The sequence below is a fragment of the Bos grunniens genome, chromosome 11, assembly GCF_055505025.1.
Source record: "Bos grunniens cultivar Pamir isolate PY7600 chromosome 11, Bosgru_T2T1.0, whole genome shotgun sequence".
Classification (NCBI taxonomy): Eukaryota; Metazoa; Chordata; class Mammalia; order Artiodactyla; family Bovidae; genus Bos; species Bos grunniens.
Genome location: NC_141175.1, coordinates 11,436,733 through 11,458,512, shown reverse-complemented (window position 1 = coordinate 11,458,512; position 21,780 = coordinate 11,436,733). Strand labels below are relative to the sequence as shown.

Genomic DNA, 21,780 nt, shown 5'->3' with positions numbered 1-21,780 from the left:
TATCAAACATGTTTGTAATATGCTAGTTTATGAAAAATTATAATATAACATGTGTAAGATGATTTCAATTATGAAAAATATATGTAAAGTAATGGGGGGTGTACTGGAAGGTTACTTCCAAAAGGTGAACAGTGATTACACTGGAGAGTGCGATGATGACTGTTTTTATTTCTCCTTAGTGGTTTCCTGTATTTTTCAAATTTCCTGTAACAACTTAAATAAAAGCTACTTTTATTTATCATTTTAAAAACATTATATCTACTTATAAGTCCTCCAGTTTCTTACTATGCCATTTTTCTGAGGATACTTTAACTACCACACACTGTGGCATCTCCAATAGGTCTTTCGTTTGCAATACTTTAATCAAAACTAGACCTTATCTGTTTATGTAGCTCAATGCTTTCATCTTCAGGAACCCTGTAACCTGGCATGGTCACTCTGAGCACAGCACATAGGGTTTTGGGTGTCTAGAGCTGCTTGCCTACCTGACAGGTAGAGAGTAAGCAAGCCACCCTCTTCCTGCTTCTGGGAGCCAAGGCCTGGCTGCTTGAGGGTGTACTTCAGGCTGGTCTCCTTTGTACACTTTTTCCTTTTGGTCTCTGCGGCTGCCTAGGGAACATGGACGAGGGAAACCAGGGGAGGCAGGGAGTACTACCAAGGGTCCCTTATCGCTAAACACAGGTCCCTGCATCACTCTCTAAGCCATAAATGCCATCATTCCATATTTACTTTCTTGTTTCTTGAGTTCTGTAGATTTTTCTACAAAAATAATTTGTTTCCTAAAAGTTGCTGGAGGACTTTCTCCTTGAGCCTAGTATCATGACGACTCTAAATTGCCGCGTGGCCATTATACACTAAGCACTCCGCATATGTTACCCTACTAAATCCTCACAGCAACTCTGAGAGGCAGATATTACTACCCTCATTTGACAGACTGGGACCCTGAAGCGAGGGATCACGCAACCAGTCTAAGATCACGCAAGTAGGAAGCAGGATGGGGGAATGTAACCAAAGCCTATGTATTTTTGAAGCTTTCTTCCTTTAACAAACTATAAATGACTGACCTATATTAAAAAAAACAAACCCATAGTTTATACCTTAAGTATATATTTTTGGTAGCTCTGTGGATTCATTTGGGTTCTAAATTATTTGTGGTTTCTATACACTCATTTCTACAATAGATGATCTGAAATAATTATTTTAGTGAAATTCACCAAGTGCTAAGTATCCCATGCTCTATCCAGGTTCCTTAGGAATAAAGGCTGACCTTATTCTGCCATCTGTCCAGGAAGATCCTCTCCCCATCTTTCTTAAGAATATTCCTACGTATGTACAGTTTTTTAAGTAACTAAAATGTTGAGCATAATCTTTTGCTCTCAGTTCTCCAGGGTCGTCCACAAAACTAAGAGCAACTTGCTAACCCACTTCTGAACCTGGCAAATGACAGATGGGTCTTAACTTTGGGGAGCGGAGGCTAGTTAAGCTGTAGATGAGACTCCAGATCTGGACCCAAATAGAAAACTGCCTATTACAAATCTCAATTTCTCTCATGATTCTTGCCTGAATGCTGGATAAGACAGCTCATAGAGAAAGACCGTTTTACACGTTTTCTTCTGAAAAGGCCGAACTGATAAACTTTAGGTCATACAGTGTAATGAGAGGCAGGGGATATATGAGAAGCAATATAGCCTGATGATGAAGGGCACGCACTTGGGGCCAGATTGCCCCAGTCTAGTTCTGGCTGAGAAACGTAGCTCTGCGACTTTGGGCCAACTTACTTAACCTCTCTGTTTCTTCATCTATAAAATGGGGATAATGCTAGCAGCTACTACTTTATAGGTCTGAGGATTCCGTAAGTTAATAGTTATAAAGCAGTTAGAACAGAACATTAATAGTGTCATTTAAGCTTCCACCACGGTCATCCACATCATCCAACTTTTAGAAGAGATCGTAACAGAGAACAAGGTCTACTATGTGCTAGGCACTGCGGTCGGCCTTTCATATACCTCATCTCTTTCACTCTTGATTATCTTAGGATGTAAAGAGTACAAATTCCATTTTATAGAGGAAGAAATCATGACTTACAGAGGCTAAATAACTTGCTCAATGTCCCACAGGAAGTGGCGGACTCAGTCTGACTTCATACCTCAGACTGCCCAGGCCTGTGGTCTACACATTACACACGGATGTAGTGTCTCACTTGTATGTTCTTAATAAATGTCTGTTGATGATAATCGAGATTATAACAACCCAGACCTACTATATATCAAACACTAGTTTCTATCAAATGTTAATTTGATTTTCAGGCAGCTGACACAGGAGGATAGGAAAAACAGCGGCCAAAAGCCGTTTTATAAAGACAAGCTGTGAGGTCAGTTTCCATTAACATACTTTTGCCAAAGAAGTGATTATATAAAAATATGAGGCTCTTTCACACCAAACACGACATCGTTTTCAAGGCAATATCCACCCTTTGGAAAGGTTTGTAAAATGTCACAGCTGTGCACGGAGTTCCATCCCCTTTCCCTCACAGCAGAGAGGAAGGCAAAAGGAAGACTCTGGGAAGCAGTTACTCTGCAGAGATGAGAAAACCTGCTTAGGCATTCTGATGATGTATTTATTGCAGTAAAACCATGTCACCGAATGGTCTAGGAACAAAATACTGCTCTGGGCACTTAGGGAGGGCTCCAAGTTATAATACCCAGGCAGGATTTTTATGGGATTTTGTAAACCCAAAGCAAACATCTTAGGATGTAAGTTTCGAAGGAAATCTGTAGTATCTGTTGGATGGTGGATATATGCTCAGTTCAGCTTCCTCAATGCCTTTTCTTTAATCCTCGCCTGAAATGTAAAAGCATTTGGTATGTCCTTACTTAACAGCTGAGGGCCAGCTGAGGGCTGAAATCCAACGGGAAGCAAGGGCAAAAGCCTGAAGAGTGAAGAGAGAGAAGCCACACCATTGTCACTATCATTCTGCATCTTACTTCTAAAGACCCACGGAAGAAATCTCCTTCAGATCTAGCGGGAAATGCTGTAGTTCCTCAGAGCAACTGGCGTGTTTGTACCTTTAGACAGTTTAACATAAATCTGGCAACTAACTGATACTGTATTCCTTTCTCCTTTGCCTACGAGGAAGCTCAGCACTAAATGTGTGATGACTGAACACGCATTTCTGGGTCAGTTAAACCTCCAGACCTTTATTTTCCTTTACTTTCAGGGAGTTTTCCAATTCATGCATTTTTTATCCCTTTAGTGTATCTATTCCAACTGCTTTTCAGATTGTAGTAGGACATAAATGAATTAACCTATCATTATTATCGCTGAACATTACAACATGTTGAAGGCCCACCTATCTGGAGAATGATAAAGGAAAAGGCTGAACACTTTCAGGGATGTGCCTTCACGTTATTTTTCATTTTTTACCTTGAAGAGGAGCTTTAATCTGAAAGAGCTGCTTGCAGCCAGAAAAAGTTAAGTATGAACAAATAAGAGGAAGGGCTGGGTTTTGAATAGAAAACTCCAGTGTCTGTACCCTCTCACTATGCGTTCTGGGGAAGTAACAATCTCTGCATATTGTACCTGAGAAGGGTGCTGTGAGGATTAGAGGGGCTCAGTGGCAGCTGCTGTCACTGCTAGAACAGGCTGGGTGGAGCAGGAACTGCTGCAGGAGGCTTAGGCAGGTCCTGAGCCTCAGAGTCACAAGGTAACAGCCCCGTTAAAGGATAATACAGTGGGAATGCTGGCATATCCCAAAGGATAATAATGGTGGGGAATGCTGGCATCAAGCAGACGTCTGCATCCTTTCTCACGTGTGTCTGAGGTAGGAGTACGGGTAGGAGAGCAGGCAGATCTATTTAAACAAGCTTGCTTTTAAGCTACGGGCAGGATTTGAGATTAGAGACTTGCTCAGCAGCCAGGATTCCTAAAGTTCCTTAGTCTCTGTGGTCCTAAGAATACAGTCTAAAAATGATGAGTACCTACCATCCCCATCAAACAAACCACAGCAGCACAGATACCAAAAGATATGTGATGTTGCCATGCCATCCATACATTCACCTAGAAACACTTCAGTCCCACTGCAACAACAGTGTCCCAGACACAGAGATGAATAATCGGTGATTCCTGACCTCCTGCAGGCTGGGGGAGGTGGCAGGACACACATGAGCAGATAAAACTATCAAAGAGCCCCAGCCAGTGCTCTTCCCCAGGTCAGGACAGGTGCTGTGGGAATCCAGAAGAGGGGACAATGAACTGCCCCTTCTCTGAGGTGGACACATCTGAACTGAGTCTTGACGCGGAGCTGGGAGCCGGGAGAAGAAGGGAGAAGTAGCGCATTCCTATAAGAAGGAACAGAATGTGCAAAGGCAAGGAAGTACTGAAGAGCCCCCTGCCTGGGGCCCAGAGCAAATTCAGTGGAGAAAAGGCCTGGGTTCTGCGGGGGTTCAAGGGGAAGCTGGGGCTAGGAGGCTTGGCCCAGAATGTTGGTCAAAGTCTAAGTTTTCTCTTATAAGCAACAGATGCTAACAGAGCAGGGAAGTGACACAATCAGCTTTATATTTCGGTACACTTCTCCTGGTGGCTCTGTCAACAGTGGGCTGAGAAGACTGGTGGCAGGGAGACCCACAAGAGGCAAGCTGTGCCAAGCCTTGTCTGATCTGTGGCAGGGGCCGGCTGAATCCCGAGTTCCTCACTGAGCCAAAGCCATCACCAACAAGCTGATGCTGTCAATATCCAAGCTCAGAACCAACATCAGCTATCCTAAAATGTTTGCATTTAGTGTCAGCTCCATCGCTTGTAACTCTTCCTGTAGGAGTGACTATAATCATTTTCTGTTTGATCTTAATATAAGCACTGAATTATATTCAAGTGATAACCACTGTAGCTTATACCCCCTCTGAGGCTTGGATTGGATCATTTAGAATTTAAATAATAAGAAAGGAACAAGCTGACATGACAATAAGGTCACACTTCAGCCTCTTCTGAGCCAATACACAATTTGCTCTCAGTGAAACAGCCGAATATAATCAAATTAAATACAATTCCTATTACAAAAGAAGAAAGACCAAGGCTGTTCCAATAAACCAATTCTCCTGCCTAGTTAAACTGCAAAACCTTCAGGAAAGGTTTTGAAAGCATGACCCATCAGTTCTAATTTTTAAAACTTATCCTTTCAGTCAAGACTAGAAAAAGGCCCATTCCAACTTTTATCTTTACTACAAAGTGCTGTTATCTTGGCCTGATGTCAGGAGCTCTATCTCTCTTTCTGCTGACAAGCAGAGACGAGAAAGATAAGATTGGAAACGAATCTCACTTCTCTGAGTAAATAAATAATCAATACTCATCTAAATGTAAATGAGAAGGTAGCCCCCTCTGATAACAGCACTCTTATCAGAGAGCCAATTTTCTTCAGACATTTGGCCTCAACCAAATCACCATCATTCAGCCCCGGCCTAATGGCAAAAAATCGTAACTAAATTGAACCGATCACCAGAGATCAACTAAGTTCGGGCCTGGCCACTTCAGGTTCAAATGTTTGGGAATGCAATTCTGCCCCCATTAACTTTCAATAGCAATGAAGAACAGACCGGTCGAGGGGCCAGTGTGGGCAATAAACAAACCCCAGAAAGGGGGCAGGCCAGAGGATGAGCAGGAGTGGGTTTAAGAGTTCAAACAACGTTGTAACTGGAGCGAACCCCAAAACTATGAAGAAAGGCTGCTATCATGGGGTGGGAGATAGCATGCTTGCCTATTGTCAAAGGCTTGGTGGAAACTGAGAAGACATTTAAACTTTATTAAGCTTTATGAACGCAAAGGTAAATACAGGGGAAAAAAGAGACATTAAAAAGCTACAGAAGCTAAAAATAACCTAAATGTTGGAATGATCAATTTCCTCCAACTAATTTGTATCTGACTTAGATCTGACCCAGCAGTGCTGCACTGACCTGATTTTACTGAAATAAGACGCCGTCTACAAGACAAATCGCTTTAAAACCACGGCACTGGGGTTTCCATTTCTTTGCTGCAAGACTCAATTCACTGCTGATGAGAGTATTGGGGAAATTATGACCATTATTGATAGGGCAGCAAAACCACTTTCACACAGTCGTCTTCACGTCGACAGAAAGCTTGCACCGGACCATTAATGAAGGTGTCAGCTAGAACCAGAAATTAAAGACAAAGGCTGGGGAAGGACTAATTTTTAGAGCACGTTAAGGATACTGGACACACAGAAGCACCAGCCATCCATCCTCTGAGGAGTAACAGAGCCTAAACAAGCTCCAGCTGGGGATAAGGCAACTCTGCCTCCAAACAGGGGGGAAAAAGTGCTTTTTTTTGCCTGGCCCTGGAGTTCTGAGAGCATAAGCGCTCAACATTATTGGTTTTAAATCTTTCCCAGACAAAGGAGGACATGTCTGGTGTGAGACAGAACTATTCAAAGTGTAACCATCTTGATAGATCTGTTCTTGTTTTTTTGTGATTAGCAGTAATCTTTTACCAGGATGTGTACATGACTACTTGTACATTGCAGCCAAAAAATTCATATGTATCCTGGCTCCTCTCATACTTCTTCAGAGCAGTTCCTCAGAGCTAGGTGAGAGGCTGTCTGCCAGGGGACACTAAGATCCCCAAGTAGAACCGAAACTCACTGTTCAAAACAAAAAGAGGCAAGAACAAAGTGTAACCCTCCCTGTTCTTGTTGTGAGCATCTAATCCTAGAAGGTGGACACGGGGTAGTTAAAGTTTGAGTTTTGGAGTTTAAAAGACTTGGGTTAAAATCTCGGCTCTTTTACAAAGGCTCTGTGACACCGGGCAAATTAGTTGGTCTAAACCTTCGTGGAGTAATTGTAAAGATTACACAGAACACAGTGCTTAGGATGTAATAAGCACTCAGCAAATGTCAGCTGTTATACTGCTATGCAAGTTTAAACAAAATCATCAATTTGCTCCTTTAGAGTATAACAACAGTGACTGACATTGAGGACTCTCCTGGCCCTTAACAAAGTCCTTTACCTGCACTAATTTTCTGAATCATAAAACTATGAGGCAGGCCCTATTCTAAGCCCATTTTATGGAGGAGGAAAACACGCAGAGTGGTTAAGTCACGTGTCCACAGTGAGGCCAGGAGGAGAATCCAGGTGTGTGAGTCCAGGCTTGTGCTCTTAACCACACTGCTATGCTGTGTTCCAGGAAGAGCTTTCTACAGTCTTATTGAATTTGGGGTTAGAAAAAAAGAACTGTAAGGTTGAGAGAATTTATCCGTTCAGAAAGGAGTGAAGACACTAGGTGGGAGACCAGGAGAAAGAGAGTGTGGGCAGTGGGTCTCGAGGGGCTGAAACCAAGAGCCCCTCAGCCCTCATGCGGGCACCTATCTGCTGAGTGCTTAAAGAGAGCATCATCTGCGTGCCCCGACTTTGCTGGGGGGAGGGAGCCTCTTTCCAAGTTAAATGATTTACAGAGTTACTGCCTCAATCCACAGTTCTGAAAGTGTGATTTCTTTAGGGTTTAACTATACCCATTTCTAGTCTTGTTACAACTTTTTTATTGCGATAGAAAACATTTACTGGAAATATGTTACTGCTATTACCAGGTCATAAAATAAAAAGAAAAATAGTTTATGTATTGCCATCATTTCCAATCATCAATCAGAAAGTGCCAAGAGGAGGAAAGGAAAGGGCGTGCAGCTGAGATTTTCTTCTTTGTGTAGGAGAAAATGCAAGAGCACCATAATTCTTCGGAACAAATTTCTTCTTGAACACCCAGCCTCGCAGAAGGGCTCCTGAGAGGGGTCGGAAGGCACACCTTTGGGCAGCTCCCCTCCTCTCTGCAGCCCTGTCTGACTCCCTGTCAGAATTAAGAAGAGCGCTTTAATCACCTCTTCGGGGCGGTGTTCCTCTCAGTGCCCGGGGCAGGCTGTATTAGAAGCACTGATACCTATTTGTCATTGTCCTCCTCTGCCCCCTTGCCCCAAGTCAGGGCGCTCTGAAGATCAGGGTGGGATTTTTTAAAAATCCAACTCAGGACTTCCAGTGGTCCAGTGGTTAAGACTCCATGCTTCCAATGCAGGGGGTGGAGGTTTGATCCCTGTTTGGGAACTAAGATCCCACATGCCTCAAAGTGCAGCCAAAAGAAGGAAAAAAAAAACAAAAAAGTTAAAACCCCAACTCTACTCCCAGAGCTCCAGCGCAGCCAATGGGCTCTTTGTAGGTGCTCAGGGGTAGTGGTGGTTTCCTCTGTTAAACAGAACAACTACAACAAGGCGCCATTTAAAACTGAATTGCCCCACAAGGGCTTCCCTGGGGGCTCAGTGGTGAAGAACCCGCCTGCCAGTGCAGGACATGCAGGTTCCATCCCTGGGTCGGGAAGATCCCCTGGAGAAGGAAATGGCAACCCACTCCAGGATTCTTGCCTGCAGAGTTCCATGGACAGAGGAGCCCGGGGGGCTAGAGTCCAAGGGGTCACTAAGAGTCGGACTGAGTGATAACACACACCAGTATTCTTGCCTGGGAAACCCCAAGGACAGAGAAGCCTCGTGGGCTACAGTCAATGGGGTCGCAAAAGAGTTGGACGTGACTGAGTGACTGAACAACAATGACCCACAAAGGAATCTAGCCTAGGAAATATGATTCCAAGCACATGATGATGTGTGTTCAAAGATGTTCACTGTAGCACTGTTTTAATACTAAAAAGTGCACACAATTTAAATACCCTCTAGTAGGAAACTAGAAAGTAAATACAGTATATCTGTATACTGGGATGTTATGGAGCTGTTAAAAAATTAAGCTTAAGTTAATAAGACATGGGAAGATTACTTTGATATACTATTAAATTTAAAAAGATACAGAAGGTATAGCACATGCTCCATTTTAACAAAGTAAAACCCCAGCTGCATATGTGTATTATTTACATGTGTGTGTGCACACATGTTTGTTGATAACACATACACATACAAACATAATCTGGAAGGCTGTGAGTCAAACTGTTCTCAAGGTTATTCCATTAGAATTATATCAGGGGTAGGGTGAGGCAGTAGCAAAGGTGAAGGCTTTTGCTTTCTTTACAGATTTCTATCTTGTTTGACTTTTTCACAGAAGGCATATTTTAGTAATACTTCCCTTGTGGTTCAGTTGGTAAAGAATTCGCCTGCAACGAGGGAGACCTGGGTTCGATCCCTGGGTTGGGAAGATCCCCTGGAGAAGGTAAAGGCTACCCACTCCAGTATTCTGGCCTGGAGAGTTCCATGGACTGTATAGTCCATGGGGTCACAAAGAGTTGGACACGACTGAGTGACTTTCACTGTAATTAAAAATCCAATTTTAAAAAATGAGGTTGAATAACCTTAGCGATGATTCCAGCGGGACCAGACTAGGGACTGAGGCCCCTGGAGCCTCCCTTCAGATGATGTGGGCTCAGTGGTTGCTGGAGAGCCAGGAACTAAAATGGCACAGAGCCTGTTTAGCAGCTCCCGTGGTCCTAAGTCAAGCCATGGAGTGGGCCCCAGAGGTTTCCGGAGCTGTTCAAAGGAGCTGAGCAGCAAAAGTGAAGATGAATCAAGCATCTGAGGCTGGCTGCTAGTGCCCAGAGACGATTCCCAAAGAGAGCCAATGACCACAGACTGAGGGTCACACTGCCCACCCCATACCTTCCCTGTCCTCCTTGTGGATTCCAGACAGTATTATGGAAAACCAACAGGGATCCCATACTGTCTGTCTGGCCTATTCAACCCCCTCCTGGGGCAGTCCTGACACCTTCCTCAGCTCAGGCTTTGAGACGAGGTGGGTGTCAGGAGTCCATCCCTGCAGCCGGGGGTAGGGAGAAGGTCTGATCTGATTTCTGCTCTAGGCTCAACTGTGTGTGTGTGTGTGTGTGTATGTGTGTGTGTCCGTCCAGGGGTTCCCTGACCCCCAAACCATTTGAGAGGGTATGGTTTAACAGCTGCAAGCCAGACTGCTTGGGTTTGAATTTTCAGCTCCACCACTTATTAGCTGTGTGACCCTGAGCAATTTACCTTTCTGTGCCTGACTTTCACATCTGTAAAAGGGGGATAACAACGAAACCTAGCTCTTCAGAGTTGTTCCAAGGATCCACTAAGTCACATGCCTGGATTGCCGCTTCTGCTTTCCAAGCAGCACTCAGAGAGACAGAGCGAGAAGTGGGTGTTTCTAGCTCTCCAGAAGGGGCTGCAACCTCTAGGTCTGCCACGCTGGTCTCATTTCCCTCTTCTCCACCTCCCAGCTAATGACATAGTAATCTAGAAATATCCTCTAAAACTAGGCCGTTTCAACCCACTGTGCCTCTGTCTGGAATGATCTCTACTTCACTCTTCCAGCACTCATGCTCTCCTACTCGAGGAGTCAAAGTTCTGCCCAGGTGCCACTGCCTGACTTCTTTATGAGGCTCATTCTAAAAAGATCTCTGGATGGGCCTGTCTCTCATACTTTCCACACGGCCACTGGGTGTGGGGAGCACATTTCCACAGTCCTGCATTCCCAGAATGGCTGAGGCACCAGGATGGTTGTACTTGACGATGAACCTAAAGCTCAGCTGGCCTGCCCACCATCCAAACCATCTGACTCGAAGCTCCACCTCCATTGGATTCCAAACGTCCCCTTTGGTTGGAGACTCCCAGTAGTGCCCCAAACCTGAATGGGTTTCCTGGGGATGGATGGAGCTAGGGTGGCTAAAGCTGAGCCACTTGGCTGCTTTGGATACTGGCTGGAGAACAGAAGACCCCCACTGACCCAGGCCAGTCCTACCTCTTAGTCAGTCTGTTTCCTCATCCAGGCCCTTCTTCTCTAGCCACAGCAACTGTGTCTGAACATCAGAACGAGAAGAGGGAGGGCCTGGACAACCTAAAACTTCAGAACATGGAAAAGGCTTGGAAGCCACTGGAGAGCAGCCTTCCACACATCAGTTCAGGCAGGGAGGGTGGTGCAGGGCCAGACACTCTGCCACCCTGAGAAGTCCTAGAGTCCATAATCTATCCCCACCCAGCTGGTGTGGGTGTACTTCCCTTTGGAGAAAGGAGGCCAGATGTTACTTGTAAAAAAAAAAAAGAAATATTTTTTCTTCCTTCAAATCCAGATATCACTTGTTAGAGAGAATGGAAACCTTTAACACTGTCCCTTAGCGTCCAATTTTTCAACCCAATCTGTTTCTCTTAACTCAAGTCACTGTGACATTACCAAATTTTACATACAGTTATCTGTTGCTCTGTAAAGAAATACAGATGGTTTTGTGGAAATAAACAGTCATTTATTTTAAACAATTGTAAAATAGTTTATGGAAACCAGTGGGGTAATGCATTCAAATAAATGCCAAAACTGGTTGATGGGGAGCCAGGGTGCTAAATCACACTGCTGAGGAATTCAGCTGTGGGGAACAGATAGTAAATCCAGAGTGACAGAATTTCCCGTGATGGCAAAGGTTTCTGACATTCAGTCCAGAACTCAAAAACCGCAGCAGTTCAAACCCATTTTCCTTAACACAGCCTTGACAGCCAGTGAAATTAGTGAATTTAGTCACAAGCACCTAAGAACAAAAACAAAAGAAACAGACAAAAAGGAGACTTATTTGTCTGCAGCCTTTTCTGAACCATATAAAAGCAGGGACTCCAACCTGAGTCAATGGAGAGCAAGCTAAGGGCCAACTGTTCTCCATCACCAGATGTTATGATACAGTGGAATCTGGGGCTTCACACTCAAAGCTGCTTACACCAGAGACTGGCTTGGGTGAATAACACCCTCTCTGAACCCGTCTCCTCCTCTGTAACATGAGGGTAATAGTTGCACGTACCTGACAGGCTGTTAAGCAGACGCAGTGAAGCCCCTGGAGTGACGGTGTTCTGTAAACAAAACTGGCGCCCATGGCCCTGGTGGAAGGGGTTCTAGCCCTGGGTGGGACAGCAAGCTGCAGGTTTCTTAGGGGTCTCCACCAACTCCCCCAAGGAAGCACCACTGACAGTGGATGGCTTGGGCCTGCCTTTTGTGGGAAGGGAGAGAACTCCGAGCACTTTTCTGCTTCTAATTTTATAAGACAATTAACTGTAAACTCATTAACCTTCTCTTCTCAAACCTTTTCCTTGTAACTGGGTTTCCAATGCTGATACCATGAGCCTCCCAATAATTAACTCAGTCGTTTGTTGAACATTTACTGAACTCCTACCACGTGCCTGGGCTTCCCTGGTGGCTCAGAGGGTAAAGCGTCTGACTGCAATGTGGGAGACCTGGGTTTGATCCCAGGGTCAGGAAGACCCCCTGGGGAAGGAAATGGCAACCCACTCCAGTACTCTTGCCTGGAAAATCCCATGGACAGAGAAGCCTGGTGGGCTACAGTCCATGGGATCGCAAAGAGTCGGACACGACTGAGCAACTTCATTATACCACGTGCCATGCCCTGGGCTAGACACGACAGACGGAAAGGCGAAGCAGACTGATTCTGGCCTTTGAGGGTCTGGCACAGTGAACAAAGCCCCTCAAGTTTGGAATATTTCTCATTTAGCCGTCCTCCTTGTTGCTGACATTAGGTCAGCCCCAAGTTCCACAGACTCTATCCACTCACCAAGTCTTCCTGGCATGCTTATCACCCAGCCCAAGGGACGGTCTCCCAAGCTGCCTCCAGCGATCCATTACCCTACCTTTTCATCAAAGGGTGCCTTCTGGAGTCAAACTCTGAAGGTTATCTCTTCCATGCTTAAAATCCTTTTCAGGGGTGGGATGAATTGGGAGATTGGGATTGACGTACACAAGCTATCATGTGTAAAGTAGCTAGCTAGTGAGAACCTGCCATATAGCATAGGGAGCTCAGCTCGGTGTTCTGTGATTACCTAGATGGGTAGGATGGGGCTGAGTGGGAGGGAGGTTGAAGAGAGTGAGGATGTATGTATACACATAGCTGATTCACTTTGTTGTACGTTATAAACTGACACACTATTGTAAAGCAACTATTAATAAACCCCAATTAAAAAAAATTCTTTCACAACCTCCCCATGGCCAACTCCTCAGCCTACTCTCCAAACCGTCTATCCATCTTAATTTCTTGTTCTTCTATGTTCTTTGTGATCCAGCCAAACACATCTTCTCACTATCTGGTGCACACACCTCATGGTGTCCCACCTCCACGTCACTGCCGGGCCATTCCCTTCACCCATGCTGCCTGTCCCTCCAGTCTGTCAACGCCGCCCCCCACCCCCTTACAGTTAGCCCCTAGGTATAATCTGGGCTCTACAACGGGACAAGTTGTACCACTTCACACCTCTGGGCTCTGCTCTAGGCCAAGAGTTTTGCAATCCCAGGCCAAAGCGCAAAATCAAGACCTCCTTTCTTTTCATCTAGTGTTGGACTTCCTGTCTCACTCAAGTACCTCACTGCTCTTGATCTCGGCCCAGCCCTGCCCAGGACCCTGCCCCCAGGCCTGGTCCCACCAGGTTCTCAGTGCGCCTCTCTGAAAATCCTGCTTGCCTTGATGCTACCCACCTGCCGGGATTTCCGTGTTCATAAATACACATTTAATTTATCCGAATTCAATCACACGTGCTTGACAAAAATGAGGGGAAAAAGACAGGGGACACATGACCAAGACAATACCTGAAATTGTTTGGAGAATTCTACTTGCTGTGACCCAATGGGCAGTGAGTGTGAGGCAACAGTCTAATTTATTTTTGCAACTACTGGACTTGGTAAATGTGTGACGAGTGACTAAATGAATTAATTGGGTAGATGGTGGTGTCTTAGTTCTCCAGTTCCCTTACAGTGTGAGCCTCTTTCGGTGTCAAATTTGACTTTAGTATTTAAATATATGTACTTTTAAGTTTTCATCTGTTCTAACGCTAGAGAAAAAAGCTAGCTGTATTTCAATTCAATGAAAAACCACAGAATACTGGTCTTTGACAGGAATTTTTCAGAATCTTTTTCCTAGAGGTCATTTTGACAGTAGGATTTTTGCTTCCTTGTTGCCTCTATGACTTAACTCTGTCAGGACAGGACCTGTACTGCTGTCCCTGGATGCTGAACATCATCTGTTTCCTGGTCCTGGCTGCCTGTGGTTCCCCCTTAGTCGTGTAGTCCTTGGGTATCGACCGCCCATTTACCCTGCTCACTGTTCTGGGGAGTCAGATCCTTCACAGATGGGCTCCATCTGCCAATCCAGTTCCTCTCTGCCTGTCCACCTTCCTTCTAACCACCTCTGTACCAACCAGGGCTGTGCTTTAAGTCAGGACACAAGCCTTTAGTAAGCACTTTTCTTAGCTAGTATCCTGTCTGGATCCATAATACCCAAGTGGGCTCTTGTCTCAGTATCTTCCATTAGATGGGTAAGACCTTAATGCCAGGGCTCAAATGCCAGCTCCACCAAGCTTTAAGATCTTGGGACACACACACACACACACACACACACACACAGGACTACTACTTAGTCATAAAAAAAGATGAAACACTGCCATTTGCAACAACATGAATGGGCTTTGAGGATATCAAGCTAAGTGAAATAAGTCGGCCAGAAAAAGACAAATACTGTACGATTTCACTCATACGTGGAATTTAAAAACAAACATAAAATAACAAAGTAAATGAACAAACCAAACAAAAACTTATAGATACAGAGAACAGGAGCTACCAGAGGGGAAGTGGGGGTGGGGAGGGCAAAACAGGTGAAGAGCACCAACTGTATGGTGATGAATGGAAACTAAATTTTTGGTGGTGAGCTTGCTGTACTGTACACAGAAGTAGAAATATAATGTACTCAAACTCATAAAATGTTATAAACGAATGTTACCTTGCTAAAAAAAAAAAAGACCTTGGGAAAATTACTCAAGGACTGTAAATACTGTTTCTTCATCTCTAAATTGGAGATAATGGTAATTATTAACTCACGAGGTTGTTTTACAGATGAAATAATAATGTATATAAAGCACTGAGCCTGGCACATAGTAAGTGCTCAATAAATGGCAACTATTTATTTTTACATTAATACAATTTTGTACACTTTACAATGTTCAACTCTGAAGCCATCAAACAGGTAGGAAGCTGTTTTACTTTAAGCCAATTGTGACTTACAACCTAAGATGTTAAAATATGCTCCTGCTTGTGCTAAATACACGAAACAAAAAGGTAAAAGCAATGGAAAAAATGGCAGCAGAGGAGTCATGGCTGCCAGCCATTTTCCTTTCTGGGAGGTTTCCCTTTTGTTAGATCTATTATCTGGGAGCTGGCTGCCCTGCTGGCTCTCCATTTGCCTTGCTAATAACAGTAAATCCAGCAGCTTCTGCGGCAGCTCCTGTCTCCTTCAGCTGACTCTGAGACCAATCAGCATTTCCTCTCTGCTAATGTCAGATGTTCCCTGGGAAGTCCCGCTGAAGACAAAATTTATGACAAAAGTTTCTCCAGCTTTTAACCCTTCTGCATATCCAGCCCCAGATGCAGAGTGCTCCAGAGGAATGCCAGGTCATTCCTACATGTGCAGGCCTATGTTCTCACTGATGCTGTGCTGCTCTGACAAGGGGCCTCAGACCCCTGGAAAAGCTCAAATGAGCAGCTGGGCAGACAGATGCACACATTCTGGGCCATACCTAACGTGGACTAAATTTGAGCTGGGTTCTTTAGCAGCTAGAGTCTCTACCGAACCAAGACTCGAAGCAGTCATACACATAAAAAACATGTGCTATCACAAAATTCTGAGTATGACTGGGTCTCATAACAGCGAAACTGAGGGAAGGGACAGAACTAATATTTATTGAGTAATAAAATAATAACAGCTAAGTGCCTGCTGTTTGATATGGATCTCTATCGAATTCTCTAAACAATGCCATGAAGAAAATACTATTAATATTCTTATTTATAGATGAGGAAGAGCTTCCCAGGTGGCTCAGTGGGTAGAGAATCTGCCTGCAATGCAGGAGATGCAAGAGGTGTGGGGTTTGATACCTGGGTTGGGAAGATCCCCTGAAGGAGGGAATGGCAAGCCACTCCCGTATTCTTGCCTGGCCCATCTCATGGACAGAGGAGTCTGGAGGGTTACAGTCCACAGGGTTGCAAAGAGTCGGACAAGACTGAAGTGACTGAGCATGCAAGCACACAGAGTAAAATGAAGTTCAAAGGAGCTAAGTGACTTACCGAACAGCTAAAAAAAGTAACAGGAGCAGGAGTGGAAACCAGGGAGATGTTTCTAGAACCCAGGGATTAAGCTTTGCAGTTAAGACTGCCAACAAGCAGCCTGTGATCTAGCTGTGACTTTATTTTATTGAAGATCAAACTAAGGCAAGAAACTCGAGAGTGGGAGGACAACGTGCCCACGGTCACCCAACTCGCAGTGGTGGTGAGCTTTAAGCCAGTAAGGGGGGCCTGCTTCTGCTTAGTAACAGCCACACCCTGAAAGCAACCCTCCCAAGGGCTGCGGAGGAGGACAGTGTGCAGCTTCAGGCTTTGGGAAGACAGCGGGTGGCACTCCACAGTCTCTTCAGCTGGAGAGGGAACAACGGCTGGGAGGCCTCAGCTCTCTGGCGAAGGCAGCCGGAGAACAGCAGCCCTGCCAGGCCCTTACAGACCTTATGTTCCTGGCACAGAAGAAGGGTCTCATCACAGGGTTTTCATTGTAAGAATGTAACTGGGACAGTTACATTCTAGCTCAATGGGCCTTTCTATGACCTCTTTGCCACCTCTCCACGGAAGTTAGACGACAGACTTAAACGATTCATAGATCCAGTAAACTCATTTTTGTCTCGATTAAAAAAAAAAAAAAAGGAAAAAACAGTCCAAATGAACATGTGACAGCTGTTTGGGAGTCTAATGTTATGGAAAAGCAGCTGTTTTCATTTATATTTGAGGTATTAGTCACTCTTAGAATGGGACAGAGTAACTCAGCTAATAGTTTCTGCTTTAACCTACGGAAAATACAGGTCACAGAGACAAGATGTTGGCAAAATCACAGTGTAAGTTACACTCATATAACGTTTTGGTCTTAAAAGGTTTGGAGATGCAACTATTTAATAACGATGTTCTCACAGGAAACTGACATCCAGCACAATGAAATGGACGGTGGCTTTTGGGAAACAGGAAATTTCCAAGTAGAGAAAGTCCACATAAGTAAGAGACAGAAAGAGAAAGCTTTTTTTTTTTTTTTTTCATAAAGTTTTATTAAAGTATAAAGGAGACAGAGAAAGCTTCTGACATAGGCATCAGAAGAGGGCAGAAAGAGTACCCCAAGAGAAAGCTTTTTAAGCTCTAGAATTTGAAAGCCTTTTTTTTTTTTTTACAAATTTTAAAAACTACTCTTACTCTTATCAAAGTAACCTATATCTACAGTTTTATAATTCTAATACTACAAGTCCTGTAACAAAAAGCAGTTAATCCCCTGCCCATCCCTGAGTCTGTCCTTAGAGGCAGTCAGCTTAAATGTTTTTGGTTATTTCTTCTGGTACTGACTTTTATATTCCTTTTTAGCATTCCTATTCAGTTGTTTTAGACATTATTATAAGTATCAGACAGTACCTCTTAATGGCTGCTAGAGAAGATGAAGATTTAGTGTGTGGTCTCTTTCCCTCCCCTCTTTGGAAGCGTGTTTGTTTTATTCTATTTTATTTTCCTGTGATACAGCGTGGGCAGTAGCCTCCTCCTCCCTACTTGATCATCAATACTTAAAATGACTTTCTGGCATACTCCTCTGGCTCCCACAGGACTCATTAGAGATCCAAGTGAGTGAGGAAACCTGGAAGGCAACACTAATTTCAACTGACGTGCGCTGCGTTTCATTTTTAGGATATTTACATTTTCATTCGATGATCTGATTCTTGAAGGAAGTCTGACCTCCAATAGTCAAAGTGCACTGAGTCCATTCCTAAATAGGAAATGAGCAGCCTTGGGCCTGGGCTGGAGGGAGAGCCGCAGCTGTGGGCCGTAGATGGGCTCTCGCTGCTTCTCCTTGGCTCACTCCACAACGCGTGTTAGCCACCAACTGCGGGCCACCTATGGTGGTGCTGAGGTCTGGTGCTGGTAAACCAAAAGGAACCCATTCTTCTGCATGAAGGGCCTCCATTTGACTCCAGTGAAAGCTCACTGCCCCCATCCTAAACCTTCTCCCAAAGGAAAGGAGGGATCTCATCCTTTGACTTGGTAGGGACTCTCCAACATCTGGCAAGATGGACGTATTAGGAACCCTCTGATGCTAGGCTGAGTGGCCGAGGGTCAGTGTCTCTCTAGCGGTTCCAAGGCTGAGATATGGCCGATGCCTCTCAATTTCCACTGTGGACCTGAATGGGTCCCTCAGTGCTCATGAATTCACTCAGCCCCTGCTATCCTGTACACCTCTTCCTGCACCAGAGAGTGGTGTTGGTAGCCAATTAGGAGGTGCATGGAAATGACCCACTGAAATGGAAAGGCCGAGGCAATGCCCTATCTTAAGGGTGAGATGTGCTCCCTTCAAATGACAAAACTGGGTCTCACAGAACTCCTTTTTGTCAGAAAGTAGGCAGACTAAAGGCTGGAAGAGAGACCCTCTATCAGAGGCATCTTGTTGGCTTGCTTACATTTTATTGGCCGTCTCCCCACTGGGACGAGAGCTCTCGAGGAAGAGGCCTGGTCATTCTTTTCCAATGCCTGCAATGCAGCAGAGATTCCATCAACATTTATTGAGTGATGGATCTGGTGTGGAAAACACTGTGCTCAAGGGGCCTGAAGGACCCTTGGGATTTTTCAGACTTAAGTCACACTTCGTCTTAACTTCATCCTAATTCACACTGTTCTATTAAACACAGTATGCCAAGAGCAAAGGGTGGGGGAAGCTGGGGTTATGATTTGATATTTGTATAATTATGTGGTGACAGTTTAAGGGAAGATTGAGGAGTTCCAACAGACCACCTCATATCTCTTGCAGCACTTGGGTTTTAATCACATCTCACTGTCTTTCTGTTGGAAAAACTGGTTTGCTGGCACAGTGGAGTCTCTGCAACTTGCCGACTGGCCTGCTGTGATCAGGAGCTATGGAGAAGTAGGTGCCAACACATTCTCCCCAGACTTGCTTCCCAGTGCCACTCCTGATGTCTTCTCCTGACTGTAAGTCATCTTTGTCTCTGGGCATTATTGTCATTGTAAGGTATAGTAGAAAAAGGAACACCCTCACTGAAGACCATTTTTCTGAAAATATTTGGAGCTGCTGCCGAAAGCCCAGTATTTGTGCCTTTACTCAAAAAGGAAAAGCTTGTTATGGAAAGTAGTTACTGAAACTGTGAACACTGTCTATTAAACTGCTTATTGGGAAAGACTAGCTCCATGGTCAGGCCTCAGAAAGCCGTGAGGAAGGAGTAGGTGTCTCAGGTCCCTGGGCTGGTCTTGGAGAAGTCTTCTGTGGAGGGGCAACTGTTCTAAAGTGATGGTTTTTCAGGTGGCTAAATTCAGTCTTGGTAGAGGAAGAGCTCCCCTTGCAGCTCCTAACAGGATAAACACACTAATGGCCTGCCCCAAGAAACAGGGCTTTCAGCAGAAGCAAGGGGGCTTTCTACTTCCCCTGGGGGAGATCAAGACTCTTGGTGGGGGAAATTAAAGGGCAGAGGCAGTACCCCAAACCTCTCTGTCTGTAGTCATTCACTCAAATATCATATTGGTATTTAATTCTGTTTCCTCTTCTAAATATTTTCTGAGAAGAAGCAATAGCCTTTGTGAGCTACTCACTGTTAATACAGGGGCTTTTAAAAGTCGCTTGTAAACATGTATGGTACAGGCAATGATGGTTTGTTCACTTTGTCTCTAGAATCTTTGTTGGAGTAAATTAAATTTGCTGATATAAGCTATATGACAAATGAGCCCCGATGATTAAGCCACCCCGATATATATGGTTTGGGTTTTGTTAGTCAAAAACAATTAGAGTTGACGCTCTGGGTCAATTTTCTCCTTGTTCCATGTAAAAGTTGCTTCCGGCAGATCCACATCCAAACAAATTCAAAGACTGGTTCTACAGGTACAAGCTCTCTATAAACTTAATTTACTGGAAAAACAAAAAGCACAGGCAAAGGCCAAGCCCTATGGGTAGGAAAGAAGTCACAACCTAAAAAGCCAGGTTTTACAGTATGCCTAGTGTGGCTGTGGCCGTGGGGATAAAGGCCATGACACTCACTGAATGCATCCTACAGATTGAGTGCTTTACATGCATTTAGTCAAAACAACAATACCCTGCAAGGTAGACAGGATTGCCCCTACTGACAGAAGAGATAACTGAGGTAGAAAGGTTTGACTTGCCTACTTTCACAGCTGGTGTTAAAGGTACAGCTGGGTTGGGAACTTGGGCTGAGCTGGTTCCACAGCCTACGCTCCTTCCACGAATCATGCTGTCATCAGCTTTCATCAGCTGAAGCTGGGAGGAAAGCACCCTGCCCCCACTGAGCCAGGGACCCTGTCACCTCTGCCAGGAAGGACAACACTGTGGTTAGGAGCCCAAACTTGGATTCAAGCCCTGGCTCCCAGCTTATCTGTGACCTAGGACCAGTCCTGCAGCTTCTCTGAGCTTTAGCTTTCTCATTTATAAAACAAAAATAACAACCAATTCAAATAGTTGTTTTAAGGTTAGTTGAAATGATCTTTTTAAAAAGTGGTAGACTGCCTGGCAAAGTTTGAACATTCAATGAGTGGTAGCAATTATTACATTCATAACTCCACATGCTACTTAAAACTAAAGGTCAATGGAAGAAACTGTGACCTCAAAGGTATCATTTAACATGTGAAGTAATGAAAGATAAAGCATCCTACAAAAAGAATATTAGTGTTTTCTATGCCATGAGGATGTATATTTGTAAGTTCAGAAATTTATGTCAATATGAGCAGAATTTAAATCATATATTCTTACATTTTAATGAGTTCTTTCCTATTTTCTTATGAACATTTTTTAAAACCACAAAAAATTAAAAGACAGGTACACTGAAAATCCATGTGACCACCACCTAGATCCTACAATTAACACCTTACTGTATTGGCTTTATCATATATCTATCCCTCAGTCCATCTTTTTTTAAAAAGTGTATTTCAAAGTAAGGAACAGATGTCAGTACAGTCACACGCGAGTACTTTAGTGTGATTAACAGTAACTGGTTTTCAACAATTCTTCAAGAATCTTTTTAATATTTTGGTAAAATTTACATACAATCAAACACATATATTTTACAAGTACTATTTGATAGTTGTGGCAAATGTATACACCTGTGTGACACCAGCTCCTGTCAATACCTTTACTCCAGAAAGTTCCCTCATCTGCACTGCATTTTAAGTGTTCCCGAGAAACTGTGGTACAGGAAAAAAATGGGCTCAAGAATTAAGGGGTCTAGGTTCATATCTCATCTACTTTACTCACTAGTAACACACGAGTATGCACACATAAACACACACAATATGCACGCACAAGCTTCAGTTTTCTCGATCACAGCAAGGAGATAATGCCCATCGCACAAGACTTCTGTAAAGGTTAAATACAAAAATATCAGAATACAGTAACTGTTCAGTAAGTGTAAACAAAGGTTACTTTCTCTCCACTCCTTCTTTCCTGCTCCCCCCTGTTTCTGAGGATGTTATCTTCAAAAACAGTAAGGACAAAAAAAAAAAAAAAAAAAACCCCACAGTTAAATGAGAGATGAGGGAAAAAGGCATCTCTCTGCATAGGCAGTCCTCTCCCAATTTATCCACTCTGACTTCAGCTAATTAAACATCTGTCTCAACGATCTCCTCAGTGAATTAGTCATCCCCACTTTGTGACACTGATTGTTGGTTGCAGCCTTTTCCTCACTTGCCACCATTCCCAGAAACTTGTAGG

General features: G+C 44.1%; 1 protein-coding gene across 43 annotated transcripts in view; it reads right to left on the bottom strand.

Annotated features, from left to right (window-relative positions):
• MAPKAP1 (MAPK associated protein 1) overlaps positions 1-21,780 on the bottom strand; it is a 233,864-nt gene that overhangs the window by 62,380 nt on the left and 149,704 nt on the right. For 4 of the 43 annotated variants that reach the window (XM_086325193.1, XM_086325195.1, XM_086325194.1 and 1 more), the window contains one exon: positions 21,076-21,426. The exons of 37 other annotated variants lie outside the window; for them this stretch is intronic. In XM_086325193.1, the coding sequence (XP_086181319.1) occupies positions 21,317-21,426 (110 nt within the window). In that variant the 3' untranslated portion in view covers positions 21,076-21,316. Of the gene's footprint in view, positions 1-11,231; positions 11,530-21,075; positions 21,427-21,780 lie in introns of those variants that run through there. 2 more of the 43 variants (XM_086325201.1, XM_086325202.1) reach the window with 1 other exon arrangement.